The following is a 12,863-nucleotide window of genomic DNA, read 5'->3' on the forward strand; positions in this document are numbered from 1 at the left end:
GATCTGATTCCTATGGATAACCCCAAAATGCAGCTTTTTAGGACCTCATTCCTCTGGATAAACACCAAATACAGCTTTTTAGGACCTGATTCCTGTGGATAAACCCCAAATACAGCTTTTATACCTTATTCATTTGTACAACCCCCAAATACAACTTTTGGTACCTCATTCCTTTACAGAACCCTCAAATACAGCTTTTTATACCTCATTCCTATGGTTCAGCCCCAAAATATGGCTTTTTAATACTTCATTCATTTGTACAACCCCCAAATACAGTTTTTGATACCTCAATCCTTTACAGAACCCCAAATACAGTTTTTATTCCTCATTGCTTTACAGAACCCCCAAACACCTTTTTAGTACCTCATTCCTATGGATAAACCCCAAAATGCATTTTTAGTATCTCTTTCCTATGGATAGCCCAAAATACAGAGGTTTATACCTCATTCCTATGGATCAACCCCAAAACACACCTTTTTAGTACCTCACTCCTATGATAAACCCCAAAATCCAGTTTTTTAATACCTCATTCCTCTACACAACCCAAAATACAGCTTTTTATATCCGTCTCCTGTGGATAACCCCCAAAATCCAACTTTTTAGTACCTCCTTCCTTTCCACAAACCCCAAAATCCAGTTTTTAGCACCACACTTTCCAATCCCAACCAGGTACAACCGACCCCTTACAACATAACAAAACCTGGGCACCTGCAATATTATTAATCCATGAGGAAAAACTTCTCAGCTTTGACACGAACATTAAACTTCTGGGGTTTATTTTTTTTGTGTGTGTTTAATATTGATTTCAGGTTTATCTTGCTACTTCTGCCTTTGGAGTGGACTCCATTGAGGTCTCTGGGGGGTATTTCCACATGGCCAACATTTTCCTCCGCCAGAATAAAGTGGATGTGGCAAACTCACTCTACAGTGAGGTTGGTAGAACCAAAAACCATCATTCCTCAGGTTTTTTAGGGGCTCTTTCCGATGTTTTCCCAACTTTTAATCAATATGCTGGTGACCATAACAACTTTTTAAGCTCAGTCTCAGAAACCCTTTTCATACTTAAATAATTCTACGAGTTAAAAGCAGGAGAACTTTAATCCTGTGCTCAGGGTTGTTAATTAAAATGTCTTCAGTTTGGGCAGCCAAATACCTGTCAAAAAGCAGCTTTGCCTTCAAATTCCCTGTGCCAAAGGTTAAAGGAGAGAGGGTCTCCAAGGAGGTTCCAAAGCCAGTGAAGGGCAGGACACAAACCACCTAAAATTAATGCTGGGAATCAATGAAAAGTCACACTGATAAAAGATTCTCAGAGTGGACTGATCAAGAGAGGAAAGTAATAATTATCTAACTGATTTAATAACTGAATTATCTAATTGATAATTATCTAACTGAATTATCTAATTACCTAATTGATTTAATAACTGGGGGGGAGGGGAGAGGGGAAATGAGCTTTCGTTTGTTTAGAGCGATTTTTGTGGAGCCCAAGCTCTGGGAGCTGCACAATCCACCCCCCCCAAACTTTATTCTTGGTGAATATTTTGGTTGGGTTGGTTCAAGTTTGGTTAAAATCAGTGCTCAGGTGGAGAAATGAGGTCCCAGCTGGGGCCGTGTGGGAGAAGCTGGAGCTCGATCCCGGCGTGGAACATCCGTGGCTCAGTGACCCGCCGGCACGCGGAGAGGCCGTGCCCGAGACATTGTTTGGAGAACAAGGAATACCAGGTACCCACACAAGTGAAATAATTCCTGTGCTTCCTGCCAGGTGACCAGGCTGTGGCATTCCTGGCTGCTGAGCTCACTGCAGGAGCACCAGGGACGGCTCCGGCGGCTCCGGGCCCGCGCCGAGGCGGCTCCGTGGGCTGACGATGAGGAGGTGGCCGAGGACGGCATGAGTAAGAGCTGCTGTTGCCCCAGAACCACTTGGGAAGTGGGGTTTGGAAGAGTCTGTGCACCCCACAGATCATGTTCACAGTGTTAGGGTTGGTGTGGCATTCCCAGAGCCCGATTCCAGCGGGAGCTCCGGGTGTTTCGGGTGTTGGCGTTCAGTGGGTTGTGCCACGAGGCACCTGCAGGAATGAGGGTTTTCCACGGAGGCACAGCAGCTTTGCCCTCTCTGTCCACACACTCCCTTTCACAGCACCCTCAGCAGTGACTGCAGGAAGATTTTGCCTTTCAGGATTTGATTCCACTTCATAGAATCATGGAATCATTAGATTTGGAAAAGACCTTTAAGATCACCAAGCCCAACCATTTCCCCAGCACTGCCACGTTCACCCCTAACCCATGTCCTCAAGTGCCACACCCACACATTTCCTGAACACTTCCAGAGGTGATGGCTCCACCAGCTCCCTGGACAGCCTGTTCCAAATCTTTACATGTCCTTCCATGACAAGTTTTTTTCCTAATATCCGATCTAAACCTCCCCTGGTGCAACTTGAGACTTGAACATTCTCATTTCTCTGCAGCTCCTTCGCCTCCCTTTAATAATGAAGGTGACACTTCCCCTCCTTTAGGTGGGGTTACAGCTCTCTGCTGCTCCATGGAAGAGCCTGTCCTGATAGTTGGATGTGTTATCAGGAGAATATTCATGGGAAAGAGGCTGGGGGGTCTCTCAGTGGGACATAAATGTGCCTGAAGCATTAATGAGCCTGGTACAACTCCAAGCTCCACTGAAGCCAGAGCAGACAGTGGGTTTTGTCTCTTTTCTACCATCTGTGCTAAATAGGATATTGTCAGGGAAGGGAATTTCTATCCCTGGAAGTGTCCAAGGCCAGATTGGAGAGGACTTGGAGCGACCTGGTCTAGTGGAATGTGTCCCTGGTGGAAGGGAAGGAGCTTTAAGGTTCCTCCCGACCCAAACCAGTCTGGGATTCTGTGCTTCTAAGAGGAACATTTCTGTGAATCCCATTTCCTGGCATTGTCTCCATCAGGAGTTCCCAAAGAAGGAACCACACCAAGGCAGGGCTACGGGAGACTGTTGTGACAGGAGTAGGAAAATTGTTCTTCTCCTGTAGTTTTTGTGACTCCACATCCTCACTAAAGGCTGATCCACACAATCACTGACAGATGAAAAGAGTTCTGTTCGTGGGCATGGAATGTGCATGGAGCTGGGATCACAGTATCCCAGAGTCCCAGACTGCTTTGGGTTGGGAGGGACCTTAAAGCTCGTCCCATTCCACCCCCTGCCATGGGCAGGGACACCTTCCACTAGCCCAGCTTGCTCCAAGCCCAACCTGCCCTTGGACACTTCCAGGGGCAGCCACCGCTGTGCCAGGGCCTCAGCACCCTCAGACTGCGTTGATGTTTGTAGTAGAAATGCTTTGATGTCTAGAAGAGCTAACTGTGAGTTTGGAATGTATTCCCTCACCCAAACCCACCCATCCAACGGGATATTTCCATTCCCGCGCAGCCGAAGCCCAGGGGGAAGAAGCGACGCGGGTGCTGCAGGCCCTGCTGGGGGTCAGGAAGAAGCAGCAGCTCCCCGAGGAAACAGCCCGAGTCCTGCACGCCCTGGCCATGCTCCATTACCTGGACCTGGATTTGGAAAAGGTGAGTGGTGGCTGGAAGGGTTGGCCAAGTGTTTTTGGGGGTCGCTCCGTCTCCCGGAACACTTGTTCCCATGGAACATCTCCCGAGCCCGTGAGAGGGGGACAGAGCATGAAGCTGCCTCAGAGACCTGCACATGGTGGCTTCAAAGGAATGGCTTAGGTGGGATACTGGGGGGGAAATCCTCCCCTGAGGCTCTGGCACAGGGTACCCAGAGAAACTGTGGCTGCCCCATCCCTGGGAACGTCCCAGGCCCGGTTGGACGGGGCTTGGAGCAGCCTGGGCTGGTGGAAGGTGTCCCTGCCCGAGGCAGGGGTGGAAATGGATCATCTTTAAGGTCTCTCCCAAGCCAACCACTCTGGGATTCTGTGACCTGCATCCTGCCAAGGCTGACAATCCCTCTGGAGCTGTTTTGCTCTCTGCCATCCACAGCAGGTCCTGCAGTTATCCACATGTTCCGTGTTCATCCTTTCCCTGGGCTATCCTGGCAGTGTCACTGGCTGTCACAGGCTGCCTTTAGACATCAGGTGAGGTGTCACACAGTGAGCAGGACATGGGGCCCACACTCCAGACTCCTCTGAGTTCAAGGTTGGCTCTACTGCAGCCTGTAAATCAGTTTAGAATTCGCACCCCTGTATTTTTCTGGCTGAAAGTTCCAAAGGTTCCAGACTGTGCCTTACCAAGAACTGATGTTGAGGAAGTGCTGAACAGAAACCATCTGGAAATCAGGCCCCTCTGTTCAGACTCAGCTCAAAAACCCTGATTTTCTCCTGCCTGTGTTTTGGGAAATGAAAATACAGATGGTGCAAAACACCGTGTTGAAATATTAATGTTCTCTTCATTGTCTCAGAGAAAGCCACAGCCATGGGAGTGCTTGGAAGACACAAGGAAACAAATTCAAATTAGAAAGAAGACAAAGCTTTATAATTGTGGGAATGTCTAATCCCTAGAAGAGCTACCAAGGGAAATGATTTAGTTCCTTGCTGAGGAAAATGAGGGATTTAGTTCAGACTGAGTCAATGCAGCTGATTTTTTTTTCCTCTGAAAGACCTTTGGGAATGTTCAGATGAGCTGCATTAGATGGGAGGTGATGTCTGGGATGGGGGGCTGGGGTCAATAATCTCTTCTGTCTGCACCACTGGATCCTAAATATGAGATCTGGCAGCTTTAGGCTCTCCTGTAAAGCAGCTTGTACAGGTCACCTCGAAAAGGGAGCCTGGATCTGCTCCAGGCTGCTCCTCCACTGAACCTGGGCAGGTATTTACCCGTGAGAAAAGCCAGATTCCTGACAATCCCTGTGTGTTCCTTCTGTCCCATTCCAGGCCCGGGAGGTGGGGATGAAAGCCTTCGACCTGGCCAAAGAGCTGCCCCAGCAAGAGTCTCTAGAAACCATTGGTCACCTGTTGGAGCTGATTAATGCCAACTTTTCCCACACAAAATAAGAACTGGCTCTGCCAGATCCAGGTGTTTGGCCAGGTTATCTCTTCCCAGGTTCCTGGACACCACGAGCGTCGAGAGCCCTCCCTCCTTCCCTCTGCTGCCTCTTCCCAGCTGCTGTTCCTTGGCTGTCCCAAACTCTTTGGAAGTAAACACTTGGGTCTGAGTTAACCTTCATGTGCTGCTCCACCTCTGGAAGCTGGCAGGGTGAGAAACAAAGGCACCCCCAGCACACCATGAATAAATCATTGTCGGCCGGGCTGTGAATGAGCAAACAGCCTCTCACAGCCTCACCTGGGCTGGCCAGGAGCCAAGAGCAACTCAGATGTGTTTGTTGCTGGTTTCCTGGCTTTGCCTTCCAGTTTGGTGAGGGAGATCCCGTGGAGGGATAGGGGAGGGACACAGGGTGGGCACCTGCTCCCAGGGAACCTGGTTGACGAGGTGTTGCAGGCCTCTGCAGAGCCCCTTCCATCTCCAAACCAGTTTTACTTGAATCCCAGGCTGGTTTGGGGTGGAAGGGACCTTAAAGCTGATCCAGTTCCACCCTGGACACCTTCCACTGGACCAGGGTGCTCAGAGTTTCCTCTTTCTGCAGAGCTTTGAGGACTCTCATAACTCTGGGCACTGAGGGATGGGTATGTTCCCCTTCTAATTTGTTCTTCTTCTGGAAGAACTTCCATCCAGGAGGGACCACCAGGGGCCTGGGGGACTCTGAGCAGCCCTGAGGGAAAGGATGAAAAGGCTCCAAGTGGAGATTCCACCCCAAAGGAGACGTGGAGAGCTGGGACCCCCTTGACTCTGCCACCAACCTCAGGGGGAGGAAACCCCTGATGTCACTGTTCCAAAAACCCCCCGAGAGGCCCCTCAGGGTGACCCTGCTGTGGAAGGGCCGATGGAGCCCCGGGAAGGCTCCAGAGCAGCCAGAGCATGTGATCCCTGGGGCTGGGAAAGGGGTGAAGGGAACCTGGCTGAGCCCTAAGCTCCGATTAAGGCTCATTTTCCTGGGCAGGATTTACGAGGATGTTTAATTGCTGGGCTGGAGTCAAGTGTGCTTTGTAAACGCTCTGTCAAGCTGGGGCCTGAGCAATTAGAGGGCTTGGAGCTGCTGGGGAGGGAGAGCTGCGGGTTCAGCTGTGTCTCAGTCCATGGGGTGGGAGAACACTGCTCAGGGGGACTGGGGAAGGGGTGGGAGACACCCCAGAGCTCCTACGGGAGATGCTGGGGGGTGACGCCACCTCATCGGGTCTGTCCATGGCTGGAACGAGCACTTCTGGAGGGTGGGAGATGCTGGAAGGGGCTGGAATGGCCACCTCTGTGGGGTGGGGGTGTCAAGGGGACTGGGACAACCATTTCTGTGGGGTAGGAGATACTGGAAAGGGCTGGAACAACCACCTGTGTGGGGTAGGGGACACCAGGGGGGTTGGAACAGCCACTTCTGTGGGGTGGGGGATGTTGGAAGGGACTGGAACAGGCACTTCTGTGAGGTAGGAGATGCTGGAAAGGGCTGGAATGGCCACCTCCATGACGTGGGGGATGTTGGAGGGGCTGCAATGGCCACTTCCATGGGGTGGAGAACAGCAGGGGAGCCGGAAAAAAAACATCCATGGGCTGGAAGATGCTGGAAGGGGCAGGAACAGCCACCACTGTGGGATGGGAGATGCTGGAAAGGGCTGGAATGACCACCACTGTGGGGTGGGGGATGTTGGAGGGGCTGGAACAGCCACCTCCATGGGGTGGAGGGCACCAGGAGGGTTAGAAAAACCACCTCCATGGGATGAGGGACACTGGGGGGGCTGGAACAACCACCTCTGTGGGGTGGGGGATGCTGGATTGACTGGAACTGTCACCTCCATGGGGTGGAGGACACCAAAGGGGCTGGAACAACCCTCTCTGTGGGGTGGGGGATGCTGGAAGGGACTGGAACAACCCTCTCTGTGGGGTGGGGGATGCTGGAAGGGACTGGAACAACCCTCTCTGTGGGGTGGGGGAGCCGGGGGGGCTGTGCCTGCTGGCACAATGCCCCAGGGCACTGAGGATTGGGGTCACCGGGGATTTGGAGCTCGGTTGTGGCCGTAATCCCCCGGGTGCTCCGTGGCCAGGCTGAGCCCGGGGGGCCGTGTGGCTGCTCCGGGGGTTCGACAACACAAAACCAGGAGGTAAACAAAGGTTGTTGCGGGGCTGAGCAGCTCCCGGAGCCGGGAATGGAACAGCACAGGCGAGGAGAGGAGCCCCGGGCACATCAAAAACATTCTGGGCAGCTTTAAAAGACATTACGAGAGCGATTTCCTTCCCCAGCCGTGCCCAGCGCTGCCCTCCAGGGCAAAGAGCTGCTCCAAGAAAGAAAGAAAAGCCTGAAGTGACCAAGATCAGCGGTTTTTTGCCTGAAAGTGTTCGGGCTTGCAGCTCTTGGCACCTTCTCAGCTCCAGGGGGAAAAACCAAATCCCTGGAGCAGCAGAAACGTCTCCCCTCCCTCCCTCCTTCCTTCCTTCCCTCCCTGGTGCCTGTGGAACGACCAAGGGCTCAGTCCCGGCTCGGAGCAGCTTTGGGGTCCCCAGAGAAGGAAAGCTCCGTCCAGCTCCTGCCCTGATCCCAGCCCAGGCTGCCCCAGGCAATCAAAACCTGGTCCTACACCCAGAGCAGATATTTTGCAACCAGGTGAGTCGTTCCCGAGGTGGAAAAGATTTGCAGGGACACGCATTGGCCAAACCACCCCCCCGCCAGCCATCCCCGGGCAGGGCAGGGGAAAGCCCAGCTCTGCTGAAATAAAGGCACAGGACACGAGAAAAAAGGGCAAGGACGCAAAATAAAAGCACAGAACACGAAATAAAGGCACAACACACAAAATAATGGCACAGGACATGAAATAAAGGCAGTGGACACAAAATAAAGGCACAGGGCACAAAATAAAGGTAAAGGACATGAAATAGGGACACAGAACACAACATAAGGGCACAGAAAATGAAATAAAGGCACAAAACATGAAATAAAAGCACAGGACATGAAATCAGGGCGCAGGATATGAAACAAAAGCATAGGACACAAAATAAAGGCACAGGATGTGAAATCAAGGCACAGGATGCCCAAGACTGGCACAGGACACAAAATAAAGGTACAGGACACAAAATCAAGGCACAGGATATGAAATAAAGGCATAGGACACAAAATATTGGCACAGGCCATGAAATAAAGGTAAAGGACATGAAATAGGGGCACGGGACATGAAATAAAGAAATAGGACATGAAATAAAGGCCCAGGACATGAAATAAAGGTCCAGGACACAGCTGGCTGGGTCGCTGCAAACGTTCTCCTTTATTGTTCACACCACACACCTTCCTCTTGGCACTTCACTGTAGGGATTTGTTTAAAAAAAAACCAACCACACTCCTACATGGAGGGCTCCTTGTTGGGACCAGCTGAGCAAGGGGTGGGGTTTTATAGACTTTTATTTCTCCCCCCACACACCCCCCCCAAACCCCAACCTTTATTTTCCTCCAGATGTGGTCAAGTGTCATCACTTCCAAACCAGGCAAATAAGTTATAAAAAAAAAAAAAAGATACTATTAAAAAAAACCAAAACACCAAAAAACCTTCTCTGTGGCTTTGGGAATGTGCCAGGAGCTCTCCCACACCAGCTGCACTCAGGGAAATGCTCTTTTTCTTTTTCTGTGTGTGTTTTCAGTTTTGTTTGAAAAGGACAGTATTTCTCAGTGTGGTTTTGTTTTTGTTTAGTTTTTTGTTTAATATATACTACAGCCTGAAATTCAGTGCAATAGGTACAACTACAGTGCAGAACTATACAAAAAAAGTCATCCTAACCATGTACAAGCTTTTTTTTTTTTCTTTCCTCTTAGTTGCTATAGAAACTATAACCTTTTTCTGTACCTTTTGTATACATTATACAGTGTGAATATACGAGAATATTTACAGTACTTGGCTTGTCAAATCAGAAACGCTATAACTTAAAATTCTACTATTAACAACCATTGAACAAAAATATATATAATATAAATATCTTCCAGTCTATACACAGAGCAGGAAACGGCTGAATCCATGCGGTGCTGGAATTTGGTGAGTCCCGGGATGGGGGTGGTGGTGGAGAGGGGGATGGTGGGATGTTGTCGCCGCTGGTGCTTCACTGTCGGGCAAATATTGCCAAGATTAACCCCAAAAAAATTCAACAAGAACACATCACCCCCCCCCCCCTCTCCTCTCCCCTTTTTCCCCCCCCCCCCCAATCCCAGCTGGAATTCAGGAGGAGCAGAGGAGCTTTTGTGACTCTGGGCTTGACCTTTTCCAACCGATCCATCCGGGACGGCTCCGTCCTCCGCGCTGCCCCGGGGCGGGAGGTCCCCGTCCACGAACCCACCGCGGGGGCTTGAAATCAAGGAGACTTGAGAAAAAATTAAAAAATAACTCGTTTTCCTGACCTTTTGTTCTGGTTTTTTTTTTTTGGTTTTTTTTTTTTTTTTTAAAATAATCGTTGGGTTTAGTTTAGTCGATTTAGGCGTGGGGTTTTTTTTTCTCTCTCTACGATTAGAACGTTAAAAAATAAAGTTTCCGGCTTTAAAAACTTTTTCTCTACGTGATTTTTTTTTGTCGTCGTTAAATAACCTAAAATCGCGTCGTTAATTAAAAAAAAAAAAAAAAAAAAACAGAGGGAATTGCCTTCCTGCTGGTGGAGAGGCCGAGGTGGGTGGGTTTGGAAAACCCCTCTGGGGCTTTGAAATCCTGGACGTGAGACCAGCTACGGAATAAAAATAAAATAAAATCCGTTCCTAGCCAGGAAAAACAACAAAAAAAAAAACAAAACAAAAAAAAAACAAAACAAAAACAAAACAAAACAAAAACAAAACAAAACAAAAAAACCAACCAAACAAAAATAATAATAAAATAGCTCAGTCTGTCCCCAGTAAACCAGCAGGGGAGGCTGGGAAGGGGTGTTTGCACACCAGGGTGGGGACCCCCCCCCCACGCACGCACACACACACACGATCCCTCCTGCCTGGGGTCTGTTCTGTACAAAGTGTTTAAAAAAGCCCCACCCCGGGTCAGGGCGGAGGTGCCAGCGGTGCCACCCGAGGTGCCACCCGCGGCCACCCCAGCGGTTACACCTGCGAGTCGGCGCCCAGGCTGTGGAACTCGTCCGGGGTCTTGTCGCTCTGGCCGCCCCCGCCCTGCCGGAAGCCCGAGGCGATCTCGTCGAAGGTCCGGCCCTTCGTCTCCGGCACCTTGAAGTAGGTGAAGATGAAGAAGAGCACGAGCAGCACCGTGAAGATGATGAAGACGTAGGAGCCGCAGAGTTGCTGGGGAGGAAAGAGGGGGGGGGGGAAAAAAGGGTGAGTGGGCAGGTGGAGATCGCGGGATCGTGGAATTCTTTAGGTTGGAAAAGCCCTCTGAGATCATTGAGACCAAGCATCAACCCAGCAGTGCCAGGGCCATCACCAAACTGTGTCCCCAAGGCCACATCCACATGTCCACTGAACACCTCCAGGGATGGGGACTCCACCACTGCCCTGGACAGCCGTGCCAGTGCCTGACCACCCTTCCCATGAAGGAATTTTCTCATCCAACCTGACCCTCCCCTGGCACAGCTTGAGGCCGTTTCCTCTTGTCCTGTCCCTTGTTCCCTGGAAGCAGAGCCTGACCCCCTCCAGCTCCCCCCTCCTGTCAGGGAGTTGCAGAGAGCCAGAAGTCCCCCCTGAGCCTCCTTTTCTCCAGGCTGAGCCCTCCCCAGCTCCCTCAAACATTCCTAGTGTTCCAGACCCTTCCCCAGCTCCGTTCCCCCCTCTGGACTCACCAGAGGGATGGACCACAGCTGAAGGACCAGCTGGTGACCACCCAGGTCCTCCCTTCATGGAACATCTCAAGTTGGGATGATCCATCAGGATCATAGAGTCCAATCCCTGCTCCTTCCCCAGGTCCCAGCCCCATCCCTCTCCCCAAGGGATCTCCCCACCCAAACCACCTCAGCCCAGGTTTTAGGGCTCAAGGACATGGCCCTGAGATCCAACACTGGGATCCAGCACCGGGATCTGACACCAGGATCCAGCATTGAAATCTGGCACTGGGATCCAGCAGCCGGACCCAGCACTTGGATTTGGCAGCAGGATCCAGCAGTGGGATCCTGCACTTGAGTCTGGCATAGGGATCCACCACCAGGACCCATGATCAGGATCCAGCCAGACACCACCTCCATCCCCGATCCAGAACCGGGATCTGGGTCCATCCAGACCCAACCCAGTCTGGGTGTGCAGGACTGCGACTCCCCCAAATTCCTGGGACCCCCCGGGGACACCCGAGTCCCTCCAGACACCCGGATTCCCGTGTGTCCCCTGTTCCCCCTGTGGTCCCTCCGTGATTACCGCGATGTACTGGAAGCCCATCCCCACAATGAAGTTGGAGGTCCAGTTGGAGAGCCCGGCCACCGCGAAGGCCGCGGGACGGGGGCCTTGGCTGAACAGCTCGGCCACGATGAACCACGGGATGGGGCCAGGACCGATCTCAAAGAAGGCCACGAACCCGAAGATGGCCACGATGCTGAGGTAGGACATCCAGGGCATTTGGTCCTGGGCAAGGGAGAGGGAGAAGGTCAGTGTGGAGAAGGGGCATGAAGCACCTGAAGTGCGAGACAGCAGCAATCCGGTGCTGGCAGAGGAGCCACCAGGCTTCTCCCAGCAGGAGATGGGAATTCTGGGACCTCAGTCATCACCCTAAGGAAGATAAGTCCTTCCTCTCCCTCCCAGCCCGCGCGTCCCCTCAGCACCCAGCACTCACCAGCAGCGTGAGGGCGATGGTCATGAGCACAGCACAGCCCGCCATGCCCGCCAGGCCGATGAGGTGCAGGGTCCTGCGCCCGGCCCGCTCCACCACGAACAGCTGGGGGATGGAGACACGTCATCAGCACCTCCCCAGCCTGCAGGAAAGGCCCCCACTCCCTCCAGTAAGACCTCAGGGGGCCAGCACTCACCGAGACCACCGTGAAGGCCGTGTTCACCACGCCGGAGCCGATGGTGGCGTAGACGGGCTGCTCCACCCCTGACTTCTCAAAGATGCTGGTGGAGTAGTAGAAAACCTAAAAAGGGCAGGGAAGCGCCTCGAGTCAGGTCTTGGAGCCAACACAGCCTGGGCTGTGGGTGAAATGACCTGACCCTGAGTGAGCTCAGGTTGTGGGTTTGACACCCGTGTGGGCCATTCACTTAAGAGCTGGACTCCATGATCCTTGTGGGTCCCTTCCAACTTGGAATATGCAGTGATCCCCAGTCTGCGACCCCGAGACTCACCGCATTGATGCCCGAGAGCTGCTGGGAGAGCTGCAGGACGATGGCAATGAGGATGGGCTGGCGGTACATGGGCGAGCGGAACAGCTCCATGATGGTCACCTTCTTTTCCCTCATCATCTGCCGGCTCTCCTCCTTCATCTCCTGCAGGTCACTGCTCACGTCCGTCGTGCCCCGCAGCTTCTTGAGGACTAAGGGGGGGACAGGTGGGGTGAGGAGCAGCCGAGGACCCTCCAGTGCTGGGGAACAGGCTCGGGGAGGGGTCACTCACCACTCTTGGCCTTGTTCTCCTCGTTGCGGTTGATGAGGAGGAACCGGGGGCTCTCGGGGGCGAAGGGCAGGATGATGCACTGCAGCAGGGCAGGCACGAAGATGAAGCCCAGCAGCAGAGGCCACAGTGAGTCATTTCCCATGATCAGGTCCAAACCGAACACCTGAGGACGATGGGAGGGGTTCAGCCATCCTTTCCCAGCTGGAAAAGTCCCAGCTAGGCCCAACTCTGCTGCCTGTGGGTGCTGGGACACCCACTGTGGGGACACAGCTGCTGTGCTGCTTCCAGGCAGCCAACAGACGTCATATCCTGGTGCTGCCCATCCCAAACCTT

General features: G+C 52.4%; 2 protein-coding genes across 3 annotated transcripts in view; one reads left to right on the forward strand and one right to left on the reverse strand.

The window, feature by feature from the left end:
- ZMYND12 (zinc finger MYND-type containing 12) overlaps positions 1-5,151 on the forward strand; it is a 17,098-nt gene extending 11,947 nt beyond the window's left edge. The window contains exons 5-8 of the mRNA XM_027658165.1: positions 810-932; positions 1,760-1,889; positions 3,407-3,546; positions 4,866-5,151. Of these exons, the coding sequence (XP_027513966.1) occupies positions 810-932; positions 1,760-1,889; positions 3,407-3,546; positions 4,866-4,985 (513 nt within the window). The 3' untranslated portion in view covers positions 4,986-5,151. The remainder of the gene's footprint in view (positions 1-809; positions 933-1,759; positions 1,890-3,406; positions 3,547-4,865) is intronic.
- Positions 5,152-8,269: 3,118 nt separating this feature from the next.
- Positions 8,270-12,863, reverse strand: part of SLC2A1 (solute carrier family 2 member 1) — a 9,487-nt gene continuing 4,893 nt past the window's right edge. The window contains exons 4-10 of one of the 2 annotated variants that reach the window (XM_027658164.1): positions 12,531-12,693; positions 12,263-12,450; positions 11,950-12,054; positions 11,757-11,858; positions 11,345-11,548; positions 10,094-10,285; positions 8,270-9,117 (exon numbers count right to left, since the gene is read on the reverse strand). In XM_027658164.1, coding sequence (XP_027513965.1) covers positions 9,115-9,117; positions 10,094-10,285; positions 11,345-11,548; positions 11,757-11,858; positions 11,950-12,054; positions 12,263-12,450; positions 12,531-12,693 — 957 coding nt within the window. In that variant the 3' untranslated portion in view covers positions 8,270-9,114. Of the gene's footprint in view, positions 9,118-9,864; positions 10,286-11,344; positions 11,549-11,756; positions 11,859-11,949; positions 12,055-12,262; positions 12,451-12,530; positions 12,694-12,863 lie in introns of those variants that run through there. The other variant, XM_027658163.1, reaches the window with a different exon arrangement.

This window comes from Corapipo altera, unplaced genomic scaffold (assembly GCF_003945725.1).
Source record: "Corapipo altera isolate COAL_440 unplaced genomic scaffold, ASM394572v1 301, whole genome shotgun sequence".
Classification (NCBI taxonomy): domain Eukaryota; kingdom Metazoa; phylum Chordata; class Aves; order Passeriformes; family Pipridae; genus Corapipo; species Corapipo altera.